The following is a 19,946-nucleotide window of genomic DNA, read 5'->3' as shown; positions in this document are numbered from 1 at the left end:
ATAGAAACGCAATATGCCGGAACGCCTTCACTGCCGGCTTGCCTATGGTCCCTGAGCAGGGAGGACATGCAAAATAACAAATTCAAATTAGGCCCAATGAGACACACTTGGGAGACCTGGACGAAAAGCAAACTCAAGTACAAGCTCACATCGCCACAATCCCAACTCATACCAATCCACAGAAATCCGAAATTTCCACCTGGCTGTGAGCCCAGACAATTTGACCAATTTCAAACCAAAAACATTAAAACGATTGCCGACCTCCTGAGCCTCGGGAAGTTCCTGAGCTACCAAAATCTACAAACCAAGTATGACATACTAGGACTGAACGTGTTCAAGTACCTACAAATTCGGCACTTTCTCCAAACATTATCCCCAACATTGGAATTTCCCCCTCTCACAGGTTTCGAGCGACTTTGCAGCGAAACAGATCACCAGAAAGGTCTAATAACACAAATTTGCACAGAGCTAGGAGGGACTACAGAAGTCCCCACGCATGACTACATGCTGCATTGGGCAGCAGAATTGGATATAGTTATAGACCGAGAGGACTGGGAAAGTATTTGGGAAAATGCCTCAGGAACTTCCATATGTACCACAATCAAAGAAAACATCTACAAAATACTGTTCCGCTGGTATCTCACTCCAGTCAGAATAAATCAAATTTACCCTCTGGCATCCGATCTATGTTGGAGAGGCTGCGGTCAAAAGGGGGACATGGCCCACATTTGGTGGACATGTCCGGAAATTCAGAAATACTGGGAAACAACACAAAAATTAATAGAGGAGGTCACAGACCTCAAAATACCTGTTGAACCGCTGACCTACCTGTTGGCCAGGCCCCTAGACTATCTGGACCGACCAACAGGAAAATTAGTCTCCTTCATCCTCACGGCGGCTAGGTGTGCGGTGGCAGCCGCCTGGAAGAAAGTGTCTCCCCCCTCGAAACAAACAATAATAAGAAGGGTGCAAGAAGTAATGGACATGGAGAGATTGTCTGCTTTCCTTAAGAGGTCTTCTACCTCATTTACAGCAATTTGGGACCCATGGTACACCTATTTGGCGCATAAAAGACGAAACGCCCCCTAACAAACTAGAAGCCCAATCCACATTAAAGCCCAAACCAAAATCACCAAGGTTCTGGGGATCATGACCACCCCCCGCTATACCCTTTGTACCCTCTCCACCCTCCCCCCCCCCCACACCCTGCCCCCCCTTCTCTACTCCCTCTCTGTTTCCATACTCGCGCCTCCCTGATGGACTTCATGAGATCAGGGAGGCGTTGAGCCTTTTCTTTTCTCTTTTCTCTCAAGAAAAAGAAAAAAATGTACATTAGGCTGACATATTGTTTATACTGTACCTAGCATGTAATTGTTTAACTGCCTAATAAAAAATTTTGGAAAAAAAAAGAAAAGACTCAACTTAGAGCGGATAAAACTATATACAAATATATTCAGGGACACAAGGAGTTTTCAAAAGAACTATTCATCCCAAGGGCAGTACAAATGACACAGGGTCATACCTTAAGGTTGGAGAAAAGGTGGTTTCACTAACAACAAAGGGTTCTTTACAATAAAGGAAGTTAAAATGTGGAATTCATTACCCATGGAGACTGTGATGGCAGATGCAATGTTCCAAAAAAGGTTGGACATCTTTTTAGAAAGGAAAGGTATACTGTGATATACCTAATAAGTAAACATGGGAATGATGTTGATCCAGGAGTAATCAGATTGACAATATTTGGAGTCAGCAGTTTATTTTTCCCTTTGAGATATCATGATATATTTCACTGGGGTTTTTTGTTTTGGCTTCCTCTGGATCAATATACTATATAGGATACAATCCCCGTTGTCTAAATTTAGCATAGGTTAAACTTGATGGACATTTTTTTTTTTTTTCCCCCAACCTATTTTTTTTCCCCCAACCTAATTTATGTAACTACCATTCCCTTCTCTCTGTAGGAATCTCTGGGAAGGGTCCGGCCGCCGGGGATGGAAGTGGAGATGCTAGCAGTGCGTTTGCCCGCATGTCAGACACAATTCCACCATTACCACCAGCGCGTCTGCCTTCCGGGGACGGTGATGAAGATGACTGGGCATCTTAGCTGCTGGTTTCCGTCTCGCATTAGGATAAATGTTTTTCTAAAGACTGTGCTGCCTTTATTGCCACACCAGAGGGTGTGTTTGCAGAGTCAGGATAACTGTATTAGTGCAGAGGGTGAGTCAGGATAACTGTATTAGTGCAGAGGGTGAGTCAGGATAACTGTATTAGTGCAGAGGGTGGGTAGCATTTGCACAGCTGCTGAGGGTTGAAATGCATCTTACTTGTCGCTGCAGCTGTGGAGTACTGTACCTGTGCAGCTAATTAATGGTGCCACCTCACAGATTGGAGTTAATTATTTTCAGTGAAAAGTTACCTTAATGAAAATTAGATGTTGTAACAAACTATTCCTGTGCTCCATCTCTATATAACAGTGCCATTATTCAGCCCTCTTTTGCACTCTAAGAACAGAGGAACATGTGCTCCCCTCTCTCCGGATATGCAGTAAGGAGGCAGGCACACGTCTTAAGCAAAAGATAATTTAATGTTCCATAAATCCAACGTTTCCTCCCCTCTCTCCAGCACACGACTGCCATGTTGAGGAGTGATTAGGGTTATCGCTCACATAAAGCTTGTTCACCTCCAGCAGTGAAGGTGTTAGAGCCTCCCCTCTGTAATACTGCCCTAATTACTACATACCCACGTGCAATGCTCATATCCGAGGCAGAGAGGAATGGAGCTGTGTGCAGACTTGGGCTTGATGTAAAACCTACACCCTGCCCATCTCACTGCTGATTTGTGCTGGACAGACTGTATGATATTGCCTATAAACTCAAAACACACTAACTGAAAATATTTGGAACAATTTGTATATGGAAATAAAAGTCTTGCCACCATGTCAGTGCCTTCCTCTGTGCCCAGTTCATTCCTGCAGGGTACCGATTCTGATGATTTGTAGTGGGGATTCGTTTCTTCCACTGTCTATTTTACAGTAGGCTGCAGTGGTTTACGTAACCCCTTCCCTGCCAGAGATGGTGCTTCCATGTTTTGCCAGAATCCCGCAGATCCCTCTGCCAGTGAAGTGATGAACATTATCGTGTGCAAAGCCTCACGTGGCACTAGCTGCAGATGTGCAAGAATTTGGAGGAAGATACACAGGCCCGTGTCTGTAGGAAAATGTATTTTTTAATAAATAATGAACATCTAACAAAGCTGGGGCACTGCATGAACATAGGGTTTTTTCAGCCACATCGCTGCTCCTCAAGAGTCGCACACAGCATCTGCCTTCTTTAATTGGAAAAACTGCAGGGAAAGAGGAGAAGGGGACCAGGTGAGAGAGGAGATTGCCTCAAGCTTCAGCTGCAGGGCTAACGGACCAAGCTGATCCCTGAAATACATTGACTGCTTGGCTCCTCTGTCATTATAGTGTGTGTGTGTGTGTGTGTGTGTGTGTGTGTGTGTGTGTGTGTGTGTGTGTGTGTGTGTGTGTGTGTGTGTGTATATATATATATATATAAATGTATTCTTTACTTTACTTGAAACAGTGGTTCTCAACCATTGATTCCTGATGCCTTTTAAAAGTCACTGCACGCTGTTCAGAACAGCACTAAACGCTGAGCTCTAGATATAGGTCCAGAATATGTGAATGGTTTATGTATAAATATGGTTGTCCTCCAAACAATTATTAATTTAAGTGGTCTGTGATATGGAACAGTTTGAGTGCCCCTTTATCAAACTCCCTTTTCTATATATAAATACAAAAGAGATTATAAGTGGCACACCACTGTTAAAGGAAATAATTTCTCAAGGTGTTTGTATTTGGTGTTTCCTTCCGTTGATCCTGGCGTCCCAAAGCTGGATCCAAAGTAATAGCAAGGTAGGAGAAAGGAAGAGGCACACATTGTAGTGGAATCAAATGATTTCCAAATGTATTAATGCTTTTTTTTTAAGCATCTTTCTAAATGTGTTTGGTAACTAAATTGTTATCACAACGCGCTGTTGAATGGCCAATACAATGCTGCAGTATTGGAGACAGTTCATGCACAGGACAGACGTGTGACACAGCAGAGGGAGACTGTACATGCACAGGACAGACGTGTGACAGCAGCGGGAGACTGTACATGCACAGGACAGAGGTGTGACACAGAAGAAAGAGACTACATGCACAGAACAGACGTGTGAAAGCAGCGGGAGACTACATGCACAGGACAGACGTGTGACAGCAGCGGGAGACTGTACATGCACAGGACAGGTGCGACAGAAGAAAGAGACTACATGCACAGGACAGACGTGTGACAGCAGCGGGAGACTGTACATGCACAGAACAGACGTGTGAAAGCAGAGGGAGACTACACAGGACAGCTATGTTGACAGGAGAGTGAAACTGTACATGCACAGGAGAGGTGTGATAAAGCAGGACGACTTGCCTTCCGTATACTTGCAAATGCTGCTCCAAAGGTCGGCTTGACCTGCGTGCTGCTGCGGATCCAGTGGGGCAACTTGCGGAGGATGGCAGGACGAGAGAACCTGTGGTCTAACAGCACAATGCTGGCGTAATCACCACTGTGCCGGATCGCGCGTCCTACAGACAGAGTAGTGTAAGCCTGACACTAGTAGTGACATACACACCACTGTAAGCGTGACACTGCAGAACGATGTACGCCCCCCATCTCTGCTAGAGGCCTCCATAGTACTGCAGAGCAATCCGTCCTGGAGCGCAGCAAGGCTCCACGTGCAGCACTCTGCAGAAAGGATTGTTACGTCCCTTCTCCCTGTAATGTGTCAGCACTTCCTGTCACCAACCTCAGGGAAGACCAACAATCCTTTACACATAGAGCCCACCACACACACGCTCTCCCCCCACTCATGTCCCTAAACGTATCCGAGGCACTCTTACCAATAGACTGATTTACAGCTTTCATGCACATGTTCTCGATGAGGACTCTCCCAGCAGAAACGCCGTCTGTCTTGGGCTGCGGAGTAAAAGGACAATGAGAGAGGCGGAGATAAGACGTCCCACGTGGAGCACTGTCCGCATTAGCCTGGCCTCATTTCCACTGATACCACGTTACGTGGATGCCCTGACAGGTACAGGAGGGAGTAACCCTCACGCCAAGCTCAGACGCCTTATTACCAGGGTGTGGTCCAGATAGGATATCTTTTCCTGGAGCTCTGGGGATTGGATGTTGGGATACGGCATCCCAACCATCACCACACACCTGCAGAGAGAAGTACAATCATTATATAAGCCACACAGAGAAGAGGCGAGCTTTCCCCGTTACAGGCCAGTCATGCCCTCGGAGAAGGGGTTACGCACAGTTGGAACACATTCATCTTCTTTGTGAAGCTGCAGAGTTATCACAAGTTCCCATATGATCCGTTACCCCACCTTGCCCTCTGCTCACCGGCCCAAGTCATCAGCGAAATTAATCCCTTCGCTCATTTTTCCTCCAACCACAGAAAGCAGCAGAGCTCCGGTCAGGGGTCCGACGAACTGGCTACAGCGCTGCCAGGAGGAGAAGCGAGGAATCGTTAGGACAGGAGCACTTATATGCACTAATACATGTACACAGAGTCCCCACCCTCCATATATTATTCTATCCCCAATGCGTTATTACACCTCCCGCCACTTCCTCTCACCTTTATGCACTTGGAATACTCCGACAGAACCTGCTCCACCTGGTTTGCCTTTTTTGGTTCCTGAAATATCTGTTGGGGAGAAAACATATCAGAATCTCAAACATCCGTCACCCACCTGACAAGCGTAACTCCCTCCCGCAAATACAAAACCTTTACTTCCAGCCCTACCCAAAACCAATGTCTGCATCCCTCATCCAATACACCCCCCCCCCATACTCCGCCGCTCTACAAGAAGAAAGTACCACTGACGTTCTTTCAGTTACCCTTCTGCCCCTCTTTCTGTATCCACAAGTTTACCCCCCCCCCCCCCACCACCCACCTACAACCGCACCCTAATCCCCCTGGACTTCGATGGCATGGTCAAGGAGCAAAACTGTTCCAGCAGCTTCTCCATTGCAGATACAAGACTGACACTGTGAAACGGAGGCTGCCTCAGGAGTATGTGACACAGAGGCTGCCTCAGGAGCATGTGACACAGAGGCTGCCTCAGGAGTATGCGACACAGAGGCTGCCTCAGGAGTATGCGACACAGAGGCTGCCTCAGGAGTATGCGACACAGAGGCTGCCTCAGGAGTATGCGACACAGAGGCTGCCTCAGGAGCATGTGACACAGAGGCTGCCTCAGGAGCATGCGACACAGAGGCTGCCTCAGGAGTATGCGACACAGAGGCTGCCTCAGGAGTATGTGACACAGAGGCTGCCTCAGGAGTATGCGACACAGAGGCTGCCTCAGGAGTATGCGACACAGAGGCTGCCTCAGGAGTATGCGACACAGAGGCTGCCTCAGGAGCATGTGACACAGAGGCTGCCTCAGGAGCATGCGACACAGAGGCTGCCTCAGGAGCATGTGACACAGAGGCTGCCTCAGGAGCATGCGACACAGAGGCTGCCTCAGGAGCATGCGACACAGAGGCTGCCTCAGGAGTATGCGACACAGAGGCTGCCTCAGGAGCATGCGAAACAGAGGCTGCCTCAGGAGTATGCGACACAGAGGCTGCCTCAGGAGTATGCGAAACAGAGGCTGCCTCAGGAGTATGCGAAACAGAGGCTGCCTCAGGAGTATGCGACACAGAGGCTGCCTCAGGAGTATGCGACACAGAGGCTGCCTCAGGAGTATGCGACACAGAGGCTGCCTCAGGAGTATGCGACACAGAGGCTGCCTCAGGAGTATGCGACACAGAGGCTGCCTCAGGAGTATGCGACACAGAGGCTGCCTCAGGAGTATGCGACACAGAGGCTGCCTCAGGTGTATGCGACACAGAGGCTGCCTCAGGAGTATGCGACACAGAGGCTGCCTCAGGTGTATGTGACACAGAGGCTGCCTCAGGAGTATGCGACACAGAGGGTGCCTCAGGAGTATGCGAGACAGAGGCTGCCTCAGGTGTATGTGACACAGAGGCTGCCTCAGGAGTATGCGACACAGAGGCTGCCTCAGGAGTATGCGAGACAGAGGCTGCCTCAGGTGTATGTGACACAGAGGCTGCCTCAGGAGTATGCGACACAGAGGCTGCCTCAGGAGTATGCGACACAGAGGCTGCCTCAGGAGTATGCGACACAGAGGCTGCCTCAGGAGTATGTGACACAGAGGCTGCCTCAGGAGCATGTGACACAGAGGCTGCCTCAGCAGTATGTGACACAGAGGCGGCCTCAGGAGTATGCGACACAGAGGCGGCCTCAGGAGTATGTGCCGGGGTCAACGGACACGGCGAGGTGCAGGTGCTGCTGCACTGACAGACTCACTGACCTTCTTCTTGAGCGCCAGGCGCTTTAGCTGCCCGGTCCTGTCCCAGTGAGCCTGAATCTGCTTCTGATACTCGTAGGATGGGAAAAAGCACACCAGCCCACCCGGGACCACATTGCACAGGTTTGAGAGGATCCGGCCCGTCTCGTCCATCTGCAGAGAGAGAAAACGTCCCTCATCACTTTCACCGGAGAGAATGATCTGCAGGAGAGCTGGGGAGATGGAGCTGATTTTATACTAACTAATCTCAGTCCAACAGACCCTGCAGGGCGAGAGGTAGAACCCTCCATAGTGCAGTGCTCTCCCAGACAAAGACTAGCAGCCATCGCTCATCCTGTCCGGGTGAGACCCTGCCAGAGCAGCCAGCAATGTGTGTGACGTGATCTAATACTGTGAGGCGTGTTGCTGACCGCTACAGCAGTGAATACGTTAAAATACTAGCATGTACGGTCTAGGATATTTGGTTGCGGCCATTCTGCCGCAACCCAATCTCTGCCGGCATTTAGCTGCTACTCGCCTCGTCACAGGGATCTCTCACCGCCCCGTCGCTTTGCCACCTAGGTAAGTCCCTAACTTACCCCAAGCGCGTGGGAGCAGGGTTCGCTGTGTGTATGCTTGCGCGATAAAAGACATTGAGATAGATAGATAACCCCTTACCCTAAAAAAAGCTGTGTGCTGTGCACGCGCATAGTAAGTGAAACTTCTTTGACTTTTGTCACAGAAATTGTATTTGTGTTGGTGATGTTTTAATTAAAAATCAAAATACAATTTCATTGACAAAACGCAAATAAATTAGCATTTTACAATCTGATATATTGCTGACTTTGTATAGATCAGATATTTCCAGTACATAGAACAATGTTATATTTCATTTGAGTTGACAGTTGAGATTTGTCATACAGATACCTTGCTATTTCCTTAACCCTGAGTATTTACTAGCACTGAGATTCCCAGTGTTTAGTGTGTCCTGTTTTGACAGTCTTTAATTGTTCTGCTGAAGGCTCATGCCAGTCTGGATGGTTCCTTCAGTGCATATTAGCAGAGAGCACAGGACACCAGGAGCTGCATGCAGCTATATCTCACCATCAGAAGCAGCATCGGCAGCATTTGACACTGACTGTACCTTATTCATATACAAACACAGGCACTGAACGGCTGGCTGCAAGGGCAGGGAATGCACATCCACTTCTGCCCTGTCCTGCTACTCGCTGCACACACACAGAATCACTAGGACTGTGCGGGGAGACCTCTGTACCTCACAATTTCCACATGTTCCTCTCGCTTGTTTGTGCATGCAACGTCCCTTTCATTTCCACTAGAGACTGAGTGAAGCGTGTGAGAAGAGACAGCTATCGACCAGGTCCTTATTTATAGCCATCCATCTCTCGCAGTCTCTCTCTTACCATACATATCTATCTTCCCCACTCTCTCAGTCTCTCTCTCTCTCTCTTACCATATCTATCTTCCCCACTCTCTCAGTCTCTCTCTCTCTCTCTCTCTTACCATATCTATCTTCCCAACTCTCTCTGTCTCTCCTGTTCACCTTTTTTCTGTTGCCCGTATCTGTCTCGCTGCCAATCCCCCTAACTAGTTAATCTCACTCGATATTTTCAATGTGATGTCCCTCTCCCCAGCCTATTCTTCCTTTGGTGTCCTTTAATGTGGACATCGTTGCCAGGTCCGATATCATCACTCCCACTTCATCGGTCCTCCCACCCCCTCCTCCCTCCTACCCATACCTCCTCTTTTCCTGTCCATTGGCATGTCAGCGGGCAGCGGGAGGGGAACGGCGCCGCTGCCAGCCGCTGCCAGCCGCTTCTGCGCATGCGTGGCTTTCCTCTGACTACTGCGCATGCGCGGCATGGCAGCGGACATGTTGGGGGAACGGCGCCGCTGCCAGCCGCTTCTGCGCATGTGCAGAAGTCCGTAAACGTCGCCATTAGTAGTGCGCATGCGCGGCATGTCATCAGCCGTGTGGGGGGAGCGGGGGGAGGGAGCCGTGACGTCACTTCCGTTTCACATTTCGTCTCCATCTCTCCAGTTTTGACCCATCAGAACTAGGTGCCAATTAAGAAGTTTCACTTCAAAAACCCTCATCCTAACCCCTAATACCAACGCTACCCCCTGCCCTACAAACCTTAGCCCCTAACCCTAAAACCCCTCACCCTAATCACTTTAACCGCTAAATGAACCCTTAAATTAACTTAACGGGGCAAAGCAGACATCGGCTGTGGGTCCCTCTGCGGACGACCGCCGAAGGAGACTTGGTCGCGGTGAGAGGGCCGCGATCAACTGTCGCATTCCGAGCCTGCACTCGTTCGCGGGAGTACTCCATGTACATTAGTAATGTGCACGCAGAGGTTGCCGGTCACTGTGTGTGTTTGTTGACCTGGCAGTGACACTGCAGTAATACATCCGCACTCTGTGGTCGTTTCTTTATACACAGCAGTGCTACCTGTTTTCCGGTCCTGTCCCAGTGCATTCTGGTCCTACATTTCCAAGCTATAAGAAACGCCTGATGTTACTGTAATTAGCATACTGCCTTTTAATCTCTTTCAGAGAGATCTGCATATTGGTCCATGTGTAGGTCACAAGGTGCCCTGGAGTCGGCACTGTGTGACCCTCCAGCTCAGACTGCACAAGGGACGGACCCAGAAGTGACACTTCCCATCTCAGGCAGATTCCTCTTCTTATAGGTGAAGTCCAGCTGTTGACTAGTTGGCCCGCTGCAGAGCACTATGGGTAGTATGTTTTCAGGAGGAATCACATGACCTGATGACAAACAAAATAAATGAAGATGACACCCTGTGTAACCACTCACTACAGTGCACTCCACTAAGGGACACGGATATAGCATATACACCCAATACATGGGGGGAGTGGTCAGTAAGCACAGAGAGGGTGCATTCTGTATCATAGCCATATACCCAAATAACTCCCTTTAGGATGAGGACGTATCACTTACCACAGGAGAACTCAACAATCCTCTCAGGGGTCAGACCCGCGGATATCAGGAGCTGCTGCTTAAAATCCGACACCTGTAAGATAATGACACAGGCACTGCAGGGGGAGCGAGCTCGTCTGTGAGACCCGGGATCTCTACAAGAGTATCCGGGCCACACTGTGTAGAACTGACCCCTGGAACCTTCGGTGACTAGTGTCAGAGTATTTATGAGCAGTATTGTTATCAGCTCTGATCCAGGCTTACCGAGTAATCGCAGACAGCCGCTAACATTTCCCTGCTTAAGATAATTCAATACAAGCTCTCCTCTATGTGACCCACAACATTACTTACTGAGGACATTCAGGTATAGAGTAATACAGTAACAGAAGGAGAAGGTACTTTTCTGTGGATGTTTAGTTACTTGGCACGGGGTGCTGGCTCGGTACTTCCGTACCTCGAGTTCAGCTATACCAGCAGCCCATTGTGCTGAGCAGTATTTAAAACACACTGAATAGTGTTATCTGCACGTTCAACACAGTGTCATGTTTGGGAGATTTGAACAGATTTGGGAATCAATGAGTCACAATGCCACAAATCCCCCCGCCCCACGTTTTTCGGGTAACCCTGTGGCAGCTCCGTACCGGCTGCATGGTCCCTCCTGCGATGATAACAGCGCGGCAGTCTCTCAGGACCTCTGCAAAGTGCACAGCCGGGTTTAGCATTAAGAACTTCAGGCTGCTCTGAGTCACGGTGCCTGTAAGGGAGGCGAGACGGGCGTTACAGGAATGCACACCCCATATACATCCAGAGCACGAATACATGCACCTTAAATACAGGGCGCAATGCTCGTCCCTGCACACACTCCTATAACACCCATGTCCATGGGTTACTGATCGCTCTCTCACTCGCGGTCAGGGAGAGTCACAGGCAACAAAGCGGGCTTTATAGCAGTAACTGCAGGGCCGAGCGGCTTTGTGGGTGTGCAAATGAACAGAAGCACTTGTGATATGGAGGTGTGGGACGTGCTTGTGGGTGTGTAATAGAAGAGCAGCAGTTGTGATATGGAGGTGTGGGACGTGCTTGTGGGTGTGTAATAGAAGAGCAGTAGTTGTGATATGGAGGTGTGGGACGTGCTTGTGGGTGTGTAATAGAAGAGCAGCAGTTGTGATATGGAGGTGTGGGACGTGCTTGTGGGTGTGTAATAGAAGAGCAGCAGTTGTGATATGGAGGTGTGGGACGTGCTTGTGGGTGTGTAATAGAAGAGCAGCAGTTGTGATATGGAGGTGTGGGACGTGCTTGTGGGTGTGTACTAGAAGAGCAGTAGTTGTGATATGGAGGTGTGGGACATGCTTGTGGGTGTGTACTAGAAGAGCAGCAGTTGTGATATGAAGGTGTGGGACGTGCTTGTGGGTGTGTATTAGAAGAGCAGCAGTTGTGATAAGGAGGTGTGGGACGTGCTTGTGGGTGTGTAATATAAGAGCAGCAGTTGTGATATGGAGGTGTGGGACGTGCTTGTGGGTGTGTAATAGAAGATCAGCAGTTGTGATATGGAGGTGTGGGACGTGCTTGTGGGTGTGTAATATAAGAGCAGCAGTTGTGATATGGAGGTGTGGGACGTGCTTGTGGGTGTGTAATAGAAGAGCAGCAGTTGTGATATGGACGTCTGGGACGTGCTTCTGGGTGTGTAATTGAAGAGCAGTAGGTGTGATATGGAGGTGTGGGACGTGCTTGTGGGTGTGTACTAGAAGAGCAGTAGTTGTAATATGGAGGTGTGGGACGTGCTTGTGGGTGTGTACTAGAAGAGCAGTAGTTGTGATATAGCGGTGTGGGACGTGCTGGTGGGTGTGTAATATAAGAGCAGCAGTTGTGATATGGAGGTGTGGGACGTGCTTGTGGGTGTGTAATAGAAGAGCAGCAGTTGTGATATGGAGGTGTGGGACGTGCTTGTGGGTGTGTAAAAGAAGATCAGCAGTTGTGATATGCAGGTGTGGATGTGTTTGTGGGTGTGTAATATAAGAGCAGCAGTTGTGATATGGACGTGTGGGACGTGCTTGTGGGTGTGTACTAGAAGAGCAGCAGTTGTGATATGGAGGTGTGGGACCTGCTGGTGGGTGTGTACTAGAAGAGCAGCAGTTGTGATATGGAGGTGTGGGACGTGCTTGTGGGTGTGTAATATAAGAGCAGCAGTTGTGATATGGAGGTGTGGGACGTGCTTGTGGGTGTGTAATAGAAGAGCAGCAGTTGTGATATGGAGGTGTGGGACGTGCTGGTGGGGGTGTACTAGAAGAGCAGTAGTTGTGATATGGAGGTGTGGGACGTGCTGGTGGGGGTGTACTAGAAGAGCAGTAGTTGTGATATGGAGGTGTGGGACGTGCTGGTGGGGGTGTACTAGAAGAGCAGCAGTTGTGATATGGAGGTGTGGGACGTGCTTGTGGGTGTGTAATAGAAGAGCAGCAGTTGTGATATAGCGGTGTGGGACGTGCTTGTGGGTGTGTACTAGAAGAGCAGTAGTTGTGATATGGAGGTGTGGGACGTGCTGGTGGGGGTGTACTAGAAGAGCAGTAGTTGTGATATGGAGGTGTGGGACGTGCTTGTGGGTGTGTACTAGAGGAGCAGTAGTTGTGATATAGCGGTGTGGGACGTGCTTGTGGGTGTGTAATATAAGAGCAGTAGTTGTGATATGGAGGTGTGGGACGTGCTGGTGGGTGTGTAATATAAGAGCAGCAGTTGTGATATGGAGGTGTGGGACGTGCTTGTGGGTGTGTAATAGAAGAGCAGCAGTTGTGATATGGAGGTGTGGGACGTGCTTGTGGGTGTGTACTAGAAGAGCAGTAGTTGTGATATGGAGGTGTGGGACGTGCTTGTGGGTGTGTAATATAAGAGCAGTAGTTGTGATATGGAGGTGTGGGACGTGCTGGTGGGTGTGTACTAGAAGAGCAGTAGTTGTGATATGGAGGTGTGGGACGTGCTTGTGGGTGTGTAATATAAGAGCAGCAGTTGTGATATGGAGGTGTGGGACGTGCTTGTGGGTGTGTACTAGAAGCGCAGCAGTTGTGTTATGGAGGTGTGGGACGTGCTTGTGGGTGTGTAATAGAAGAGCAGCAGTTGTGATATGGACGTCTGGGACGTGCTTCTGGGTGTGTAATTGAAGAGCAGTAGGTGTGATATGGAGGTGTGGGACATGTTTGTGGGTGTGTAATATAAGAGCAGCAGTTGTGATATGGAGGTGTGGGACGTGCTTGTGGGTGTGTAATAGAAGAGCAGCAGTTGTGATATGGAGGTGTGGGACGTGCTTGTGGGTGTGTACTAGAAGAGCAGCAGTTGTGATATGGAGGTGTGGGACGTGCTTGTGGGTGTGTAATATAAGAGTAGCAGTTGTGATATGGAGGTGTGGGACGTGCTTGTGGGTGTGTAATAGAAGAGCAGCAGTTGTGATATGGAGGTGTGGGACGTGCTTGTGGGTGTGTACTAGAAGAGCAGTAGTTGTGATATGGAGGTGTGGGACGTGCTTGTGGGTGTGTAATATAAGAGCAGTAGTTGTGATATGGAGGTGTGGGACGTGCTGGTGGGTGTGTACTAGAAGAGCAGCAGTTGTGATATGGAGGTGTGGGACCTGCTGGTGGGTGTGTACTAGAAGAGCAGCAGTTGTGATATGGAGGTGTGGGACGTGCTGGTGGGTGTGTACTAGAAGAGCAGTAGTTGTGATATGGAGGTGTGGGACGTGCTTGTGGGTGTGTAATATAAGAGCAGCAGTTGTGATATGGAGGTGTGGGACGTGCTTGTGGGTGTGTAATAGAAGAGCAGCAGTTGTGATATGGAGGTGTGGGACGTGCTTGTGGGTGTGTACTAGAAGAGCAGTAGTTGTGATATGGAGGTGTGGGACGTGCTGGTGGGGGTGTACTAGAAGAGCAGTAGTTGTGATATGGAGGTGTGGGACGTGCTGGTGGGGGTGTACTAGAAGAGCAGCAGTTGTGATATGGAGGTGTGGGACGTGCTTGTGGGTGTGTAATAGAAGAGCAGCAGTTGTGATATGGAGGTGTGGGACGTGCTGGTGGGTGTGTACTAGAAGAGCAGTAGTTGTGATATGGAGGTGTGGGACGTGCTTGTGGGTGTGTACTAGAAGAGCAGTAGTTGTGATATAGCGGTGTGGGACGTGCTTGTGGGTGTGTAATATAAGAGCAGTAGTTGTGATATGGAGGTGTGGGACGTGCTGGTGGGTGTGTAATATAAGAGCAGCAGTTGTGATATGGAGGTGTGGGACGTGCTTGTGGGTGTGTAATAGAAGAGCAGCAGTTGTGATATGGAGGTGTGGGACGTGCTTGTGGGTGTGTAAAATAAGAGCAGCAGTTGTGATATGGAGGTGTGGGACGTGCTTGTGGGTGTGTAATATAAGAGCAGTAGTTGTGATATGGAGGTGTGGGACGTGCTGGTGGGTGTGTACTAGAAGAGCAGTAGTTGTGATATGGAGGTGTGGGACGTGCTTGTGGGTGTGTAATATAAGAGCAGCAGTTGTGATATGGAGGTGTGGGACGTGCTTGTGGGTGTGTACTAGAAGCGCAGCAGTTGTGATATGGAGGTGTGGGACGTGCTTGTGGGTGTGTAATAGAAGAGCAGCAGTTGTGATATGGACGTCTGGGACGTGCTTCTGGGTGTGTAATTGAAGAGCAGTAGGTGTGATATGGAGGTGTGGGACATGTTTGTGGGTGTGTAATATAAGAGCAGCAGTTGTGATATGGAGGTGTGGGACGTGCTTGTGGGTGTGTACTAGAAGAGCAGCAGTTGTGATATGGAGGTGTGGGACGTGCTTGTGGGTGTGTACTAGAAGAGCAGCAGTTGTGATATAGCGGTGTGGGACGTGCTGGTGGGTGTGTAATATAAGAGCAGCAGTTGTGATATGGAGGTGTGGGACGTGCTTGTGGGTGTGTACTAGAAGAGCAGTAGTTGTGATATGGAGGTGTGGGACGTGCTTATGGGTGTGTAATATAAGGGCAGCAGTTGTGATATGGAGGTGTGGGACGTGCTTGTGGGTGTTTAATAGAAGAGCAGCAGTTGTGATATGGACGTGTGGGACGTGCTTGTGGGTGTGTAAAAGAAGATCAGCAGTTGTGATATGGAGGTGTGGATGTGTTTGTGGGTGTGTAATATAAGAGCAGCAGTTGTGAAAAGGAGGTGTGGGACGTGCTTGTGGGTGTGTAATAGAAGAGCAGCAGTTGTGATATGGAGGTGTGAGACGTGCTTGTGGGTGTGTAATATAAGAGCAGCAGTTGTGATATAGCAGTGTGGGACGTGCTTGTGGGTGTGTAATAGAAGAGCAGCAGTTGTGATATGGAGGTGTGGGACGTGCTTGTGGGTGTGTAATAGAAGAGCAGCAGTTGTGATATGGAGGTGTGGGACGTGCTTGTGGGTGTGTACTAGAAGAGCAGCAGTTGTGATATGGAGGTGTGGGACGTGCTTGTGGGTGTGTAATATAAGAGCAGCAGTTGTGATATGGAGGTGTGGGACGTGCTTGTGGGTGTGTAATAGAAGAGCAGCAGTTGTGATATGGAGGTGTGGGACGTGCTTGTGGGTGTGTACTAGAAGAGCAGTAGTTGTGATATGGAGGTGTGGGACGTGCTTGTGGGTGTGTAATATAAGAGCAGTAGTTGTGATATGGAGGTGTGGGACGTGCTGGTGGGTGTGTACTAGAAGAGCAGTAGTTGTGATATGGAGGTGTGGGACGTGCTTGTGGGTGTGTAATATAAGAGCAGCAGTTGTGATATGGAGGTGTGGGACGTGCTTGTGGGTGTGTACTAGAAGCGCAGCAGTTGTGATATGGAGGTGTGGGACGTGCTTGTGGGTGTGTAATAGAAGAGCAGCAGTTGTGATATGGACGTCTGGGACGTGCTTCTGGGTGTGTAATTGAAGAGCAGTAGGTGTGATATGGAGGTGTGGGACATGTTTGTGGGTGTGTAATATAAGAGCAGCAGTTGTGATATGGAGGTGTGGGACGTGCTTGTGGGTGTGTACTAGAAGAGCAGCAGTTGTGATATGGAGGTGTGGGACGTGCTTGTGGGTGTGTACTAGAAGAGCAGTAGTTGTGATATAGCGGTGTGGGACGTGCTGGTGGGTGTGTAATATAAGAGCAGCAGTTGTGATATGGAGGTGTGGGACGTGCTTGTGGGTGTGTACTAGAAGAGCAGTAGTTGTGATATGGAGGTGTGGGACGTGCTTATGGGTGTGTAATATAAGGGCAGCAGTTGTGATATGGAGGTGTGGGACGTGCTTGTGGGTGTGTAATAGAAGAGCAGCAGTTGTGATATGGACGTGTGGGACGTGCTTGTGGGTGTGTAAAAGAAGATCAGCAGTTGTGATATGGAGGTGTGGATGTGTTTGTGGGTGTGTAATATAAGAGCAGCAGTTGTGATATGGAGGTGTGGGACGTGCTTGTGGGTGTGTAATAGAAGAGCAGCAGTTGTGATATGGAGGTGTGAGACGTGCTTGTGGGTGTGTAATATAAGAGCAGCAGTTGTGATATAGCGGTGTGGGACGTGCTTGTGGGTGTGTAATATAAGAGCAGCAGTTGTGATATGGAGGTGTGGGACGTGCTTGTGGGTGTGTAATATAAGAGCAGCAGTTGTGATATGGAGGTGTGGGACGTGCTTGTGGGTGTGTAATAGAAGAGCAGCAGTTGTGATATGGAGGTGTGGGACGTGCTTGTGGGTGTGTACTAGAAGAGCAGTAGTTGTGATATGGAGGTGTGGGACGTGCTTGTGGGTGTGTAATATAAGAGCAGCAGTTGTGATATGGACGTCTGGGACGTGCTTCTGGGTGTGTAATTGAAGAGCAGTAGGTGTGATATGGAGGTGTGGGACATGTTTGTGGGTGTGTAATATAAGAGCAGCAGTTGTGATATGGAGGTGTGGGACGTGCTTGTGGGTGTGTACTAGAAGAGCAGCAGTTGTGATATGGAGGTGTGGGACGTGCTTGTGGGTGTGTACTAGAAGAGCAGTAGTTGTGATATAGCGGTGTGGGACGTGCTGGTGGGTGTGTAATATAAGAGCAGCAGTTGTGATATGGAGGTGTGGGACGTGCTTGTGGGTGTGTACTAGAAGAGCAGTAGTTGTGATATGGAGGTGTGGGACGTGCTTGTGGGTGTGTAAAATAAGAGCAGCAGTTGTGATATGGAGGTGTGGGACGTGCTTGTGGGTGTGTAATATAAGAGCAGTAGTTGTGATATGGAGGTGTGGGACGTGCTTGTGGGTGTGTAATAGAAGAGCAGCAGTTGTGATATGGACGTGTGGGACGTGCTTGTGGGTGTGTAAAAGAAGATCAGCAGTTGTGATATGGAGGTGTGGATGTGTTTGTGGGTGTGTAATATAAGAGCAGCAGTTGTGATATGGAGGTGTGGGACGTGCTTGTGGGTGTGTAATAGAAGAGCAGCAGTTGTGATATGGAGGTGTGAGACGTGCTTGTGGGTGTGTAATATAAGAGCAGCAGTTGTGATATAGCGGTGTGGGACGTGCTTGTGGGTGTGTACTAGAAGAGCAGCAGTTGTGATATGGAGGTGTGGGACCTGCTGGTGGGTGTGTACTAGAAGAGCAGTAGTTGTGATATGGAGGTGTGGGACGTGCTTGTGTTTGTGTACTAGAAGAGCAGCAGTTGTGATATGGAGGTGTGGGACGTGCTTGTGGGTGTGTAATATAAGAGCAGCAGTTGTGATATGGAGGTGTGGGACGTGCTTGTGGGTGTGTAATAGAAGAGCAGCAGTTGTGATATGGAGGTGTGGGACGTGCTTGTGGGTGTGTACTAGAAGAGCAGTAGTTGTGATATGGAGGTGTGGGACGTGCTTGTGGGTGTGTAATATAAGAGCAGTAGTTGTGATATGGAGGTGTGGGACGTGCTGGTGGGTGTGTACTAGAAGAGCAGTAGTTGTGATATGGAGGTGTGGGACGTGCTTGTGGGTGTGTAATATAAGAGCAGCAGTTGTGATATGGAGGTGTGGGACGTGCTTGTGGGTGTGTACTAGAAGCGCAGCAGTTGTGATATGGAGGTGTGGGACGTGCTTGTGGGTGTGTAATAGAAGAGCAGCAGTTGTGATATGGACGTCTGGGACGTGCTTCTGGGTGTGTAATTGAAGAGCAGTAGGTGTGATATGGAGGTGTGGGACATGTTTGTGGGTGTGTAATATAAGAGCAGCAGTTGTGATATGGAGGTGTGGGACGTGCTTGTGGGTGTGTACTAGAAGAGCAGCAGTTGTGATATGGAGGTGTGGGACGTGCTTGTGGGTGTGTACTAGAAGAGCAGTAGTTGTGATATAGCGGTGTGGGACGTGCTGGTGGGTGTGTAATATAAGAGCAGCAGTTGTGATATGGAGGTGTGGGACGTGCTTGTGGGTGTGTACTAGAAGAGCAGTAGTTGTGATATGGAGGTGTGGGACGTGCTTATGGGTGTGTAATATAAGGGCAGCAGTTGTGATATGGAGGTGTGGGACGTGCTTGTGGGTGTGTAATAGAAGAGCAGCAGTTGTGATATGGACGTGTGGGACGTGCTTGTGGGTGTGTAAAAGAAGATCAGCAGTTGTGATATGGAGGTGTGGATGTGTTTGTGGGTGTGTAATATAAGAGCAGCAGTTGTGATATGGAGGTGTGGGACGTGCTTGTGGGTGTGTAATAGAAGAGCAGCAGTTGTGATATGGAGGTGTGAGACGTGCTTGTGGGTGTGTAATATAAGAGCAGCAGTTGTGATATAGCGGTGTGGGACGTGCTTGTGGGTGTGTACTAGAAGAGCAGCAGTTGTGATATGGAGGTGTGGGACCTGCTGGTGGGTGTGTACTAGAAGAGCAGTAGTTGTGATATGGAGGTGTGGGACGTGCTTGTGTTTGTGTACTAGAAGAGCAGCAGTTGTGATATGGAGGTGTGGGACGTGCTTGTGGGTGTGTAATATAAGAGCAGCAGTTGTGATATGGAGGTGTGGGACGAGCTTGTGGGTGTGTAATATAAGAGCAGCAGTTGTGATATGGAGGTGTGGGACGTGCTTGTGGGTGTGTAATAGAAGAGCAGCAGTTGTGATATGGACGTCTGGGACGTGCTTCTGGGTGTGTAATTGAAGAGCAGTAGGTGTGATATGGAGGTGTGGGACATGTTTGTGGGTGTGTAATATAAGAGCAGCAGTTGTGATATGGAGGTGTGGGACGTGCTTGTGGGTGTGTACTAGAAGAGCAGCAGTTGTGATATGGAGGTGTGGGACGTGCTTGTGGGTGTGTACTAGAAGAGCAGTAGTTGTGATATAGCGGTGTGGGACGTGCTGGTGGGTGTGTAATATAAGAGCAGCAGTTGTGATATGGAGGTGTGGGACGTGCTTGTGGGTGTGTACTAGAAGAGCAGTAGTTGTGATATGGAGGTGTGGGACGTGCTTATGGGTGTGTAATATAAGGGCAGCAGTTGTGATATGGAGGTGTGGGACGTGCTTATGGGTGTGTAATATAAGGGCAGCAGTTGTGATATGGAGGTGTGGGACGTGCTTGTGGGTGTGTAATAGAAGAGCAGCAGTTGTGATATGGACGTGTGGGACGTGCTTGTGGGTGTGTAAAAGAAGATCAGCAGT

The 19,946-nt window shown here is 49.2% G+C and overlaps 2 protein-coding genes across 4 annotated transcripts in view; one reads left to right on the top strand and one right to left on the bottom strand.

Moving 5' to 3' along the window:
* WASHC1 (WASH complex subunit 1) overlaps nucleotides 1-2,941 on the top strand; it is a 31,871-nt gene extending 28,930 nt beyond the window's left edge. For both annotated transcript variants that reach the window (XM_075602325.1, XM_075602323.1), the window contains exon 11: nucleotides 1,962-2,941. In XM_075602325.1, the coding sequence (XP_075458440.1) occupies nucleotides 1,962-2,104 (143 nt within the window). In that variant the 3' untranslated portion in view covers nucleotides 2,105-2,941. The remainder of the gene's footprint in view (nucleotides 1-1,961) is intronic.
* Nucleotides 2,942-3,207: 266 nt separating this feature from the next.
* DDX11 (DEAD/H-box helicase 11) overlaps nucleotides 3,208-19,946 on the bottom strand; it is a 72,385-nt gene continuing 55,646 nt past the window's right edge. The window contains exons 18-27 of one of the 2 annotated variants that reach the window (XM_075602322.1): nucleotides 11,006-11,118; nucleotides 10,386-10,458; nucleotides 10,090-10,192; nucleotides 7,424-7,574; nucleotides 5,680-5,748; nucleotides 5,445-5,545; nucleotides 5,174-5,258; nucleotides 4,937-5,012; nucleotides 4,467-4,621; nucleotides 3,208-3,342 (exon numbers count right to left, since the gene is read on the bottom strand). In XM_075602322.1, the coding sequence (XP_075458437.1) occupies nucleotides 3,301-3,342; nucleotides 4,467-4,621; nucleotides 4,937-5,012; nucleotides 5,174-5,258; nucleotides 5,445-5,545; nucleotides 5,680-5,748; nucleotides 7,424-7,574; nucleotides 10,090-10,192; nucleotides 10,386-10,458; nucleotides 11,006-11,118 (968 nt within the window). In that variant the 3' untranslated portion in view covers nucleotides 3,208-3,300. Of the gene's footprint in view, nucleotides 3,343-4,466; nucleotides 4,622-4,936; nucleotides 5,013-5,173; nucleotides 5,259-5,444; nucleotides 5,546-5,679; nucleotides 5,749-7,423; nucleotides 7,575-10,071; nucleotides 10,193-10,385; nucleotides 10,459-11,005; nucleotides 11,119-19,946 lie in introns of those variants that run through there. The other variant, XR_012801887.1, reaches the window with a different exon arrangement.

Source organism: Ascaphus truei, chromosome 5, assembly GCF_040206685.1.
Source record: "Ascaphus truei isolate aAscTru1 chromosome 5, aAscTru1.hap1, whole genome shotgun sequence".
In the NCBI taxonomy this organism is placed as follows: Eukaryota; Metazoa; Chordata; class Amphibia; order Anura; family Ascaphidae; genus Ascaphus; species Ascaphus truei.
This window is presented reverse-complemented; position numbering and strand designations above follow the sequence as displayed.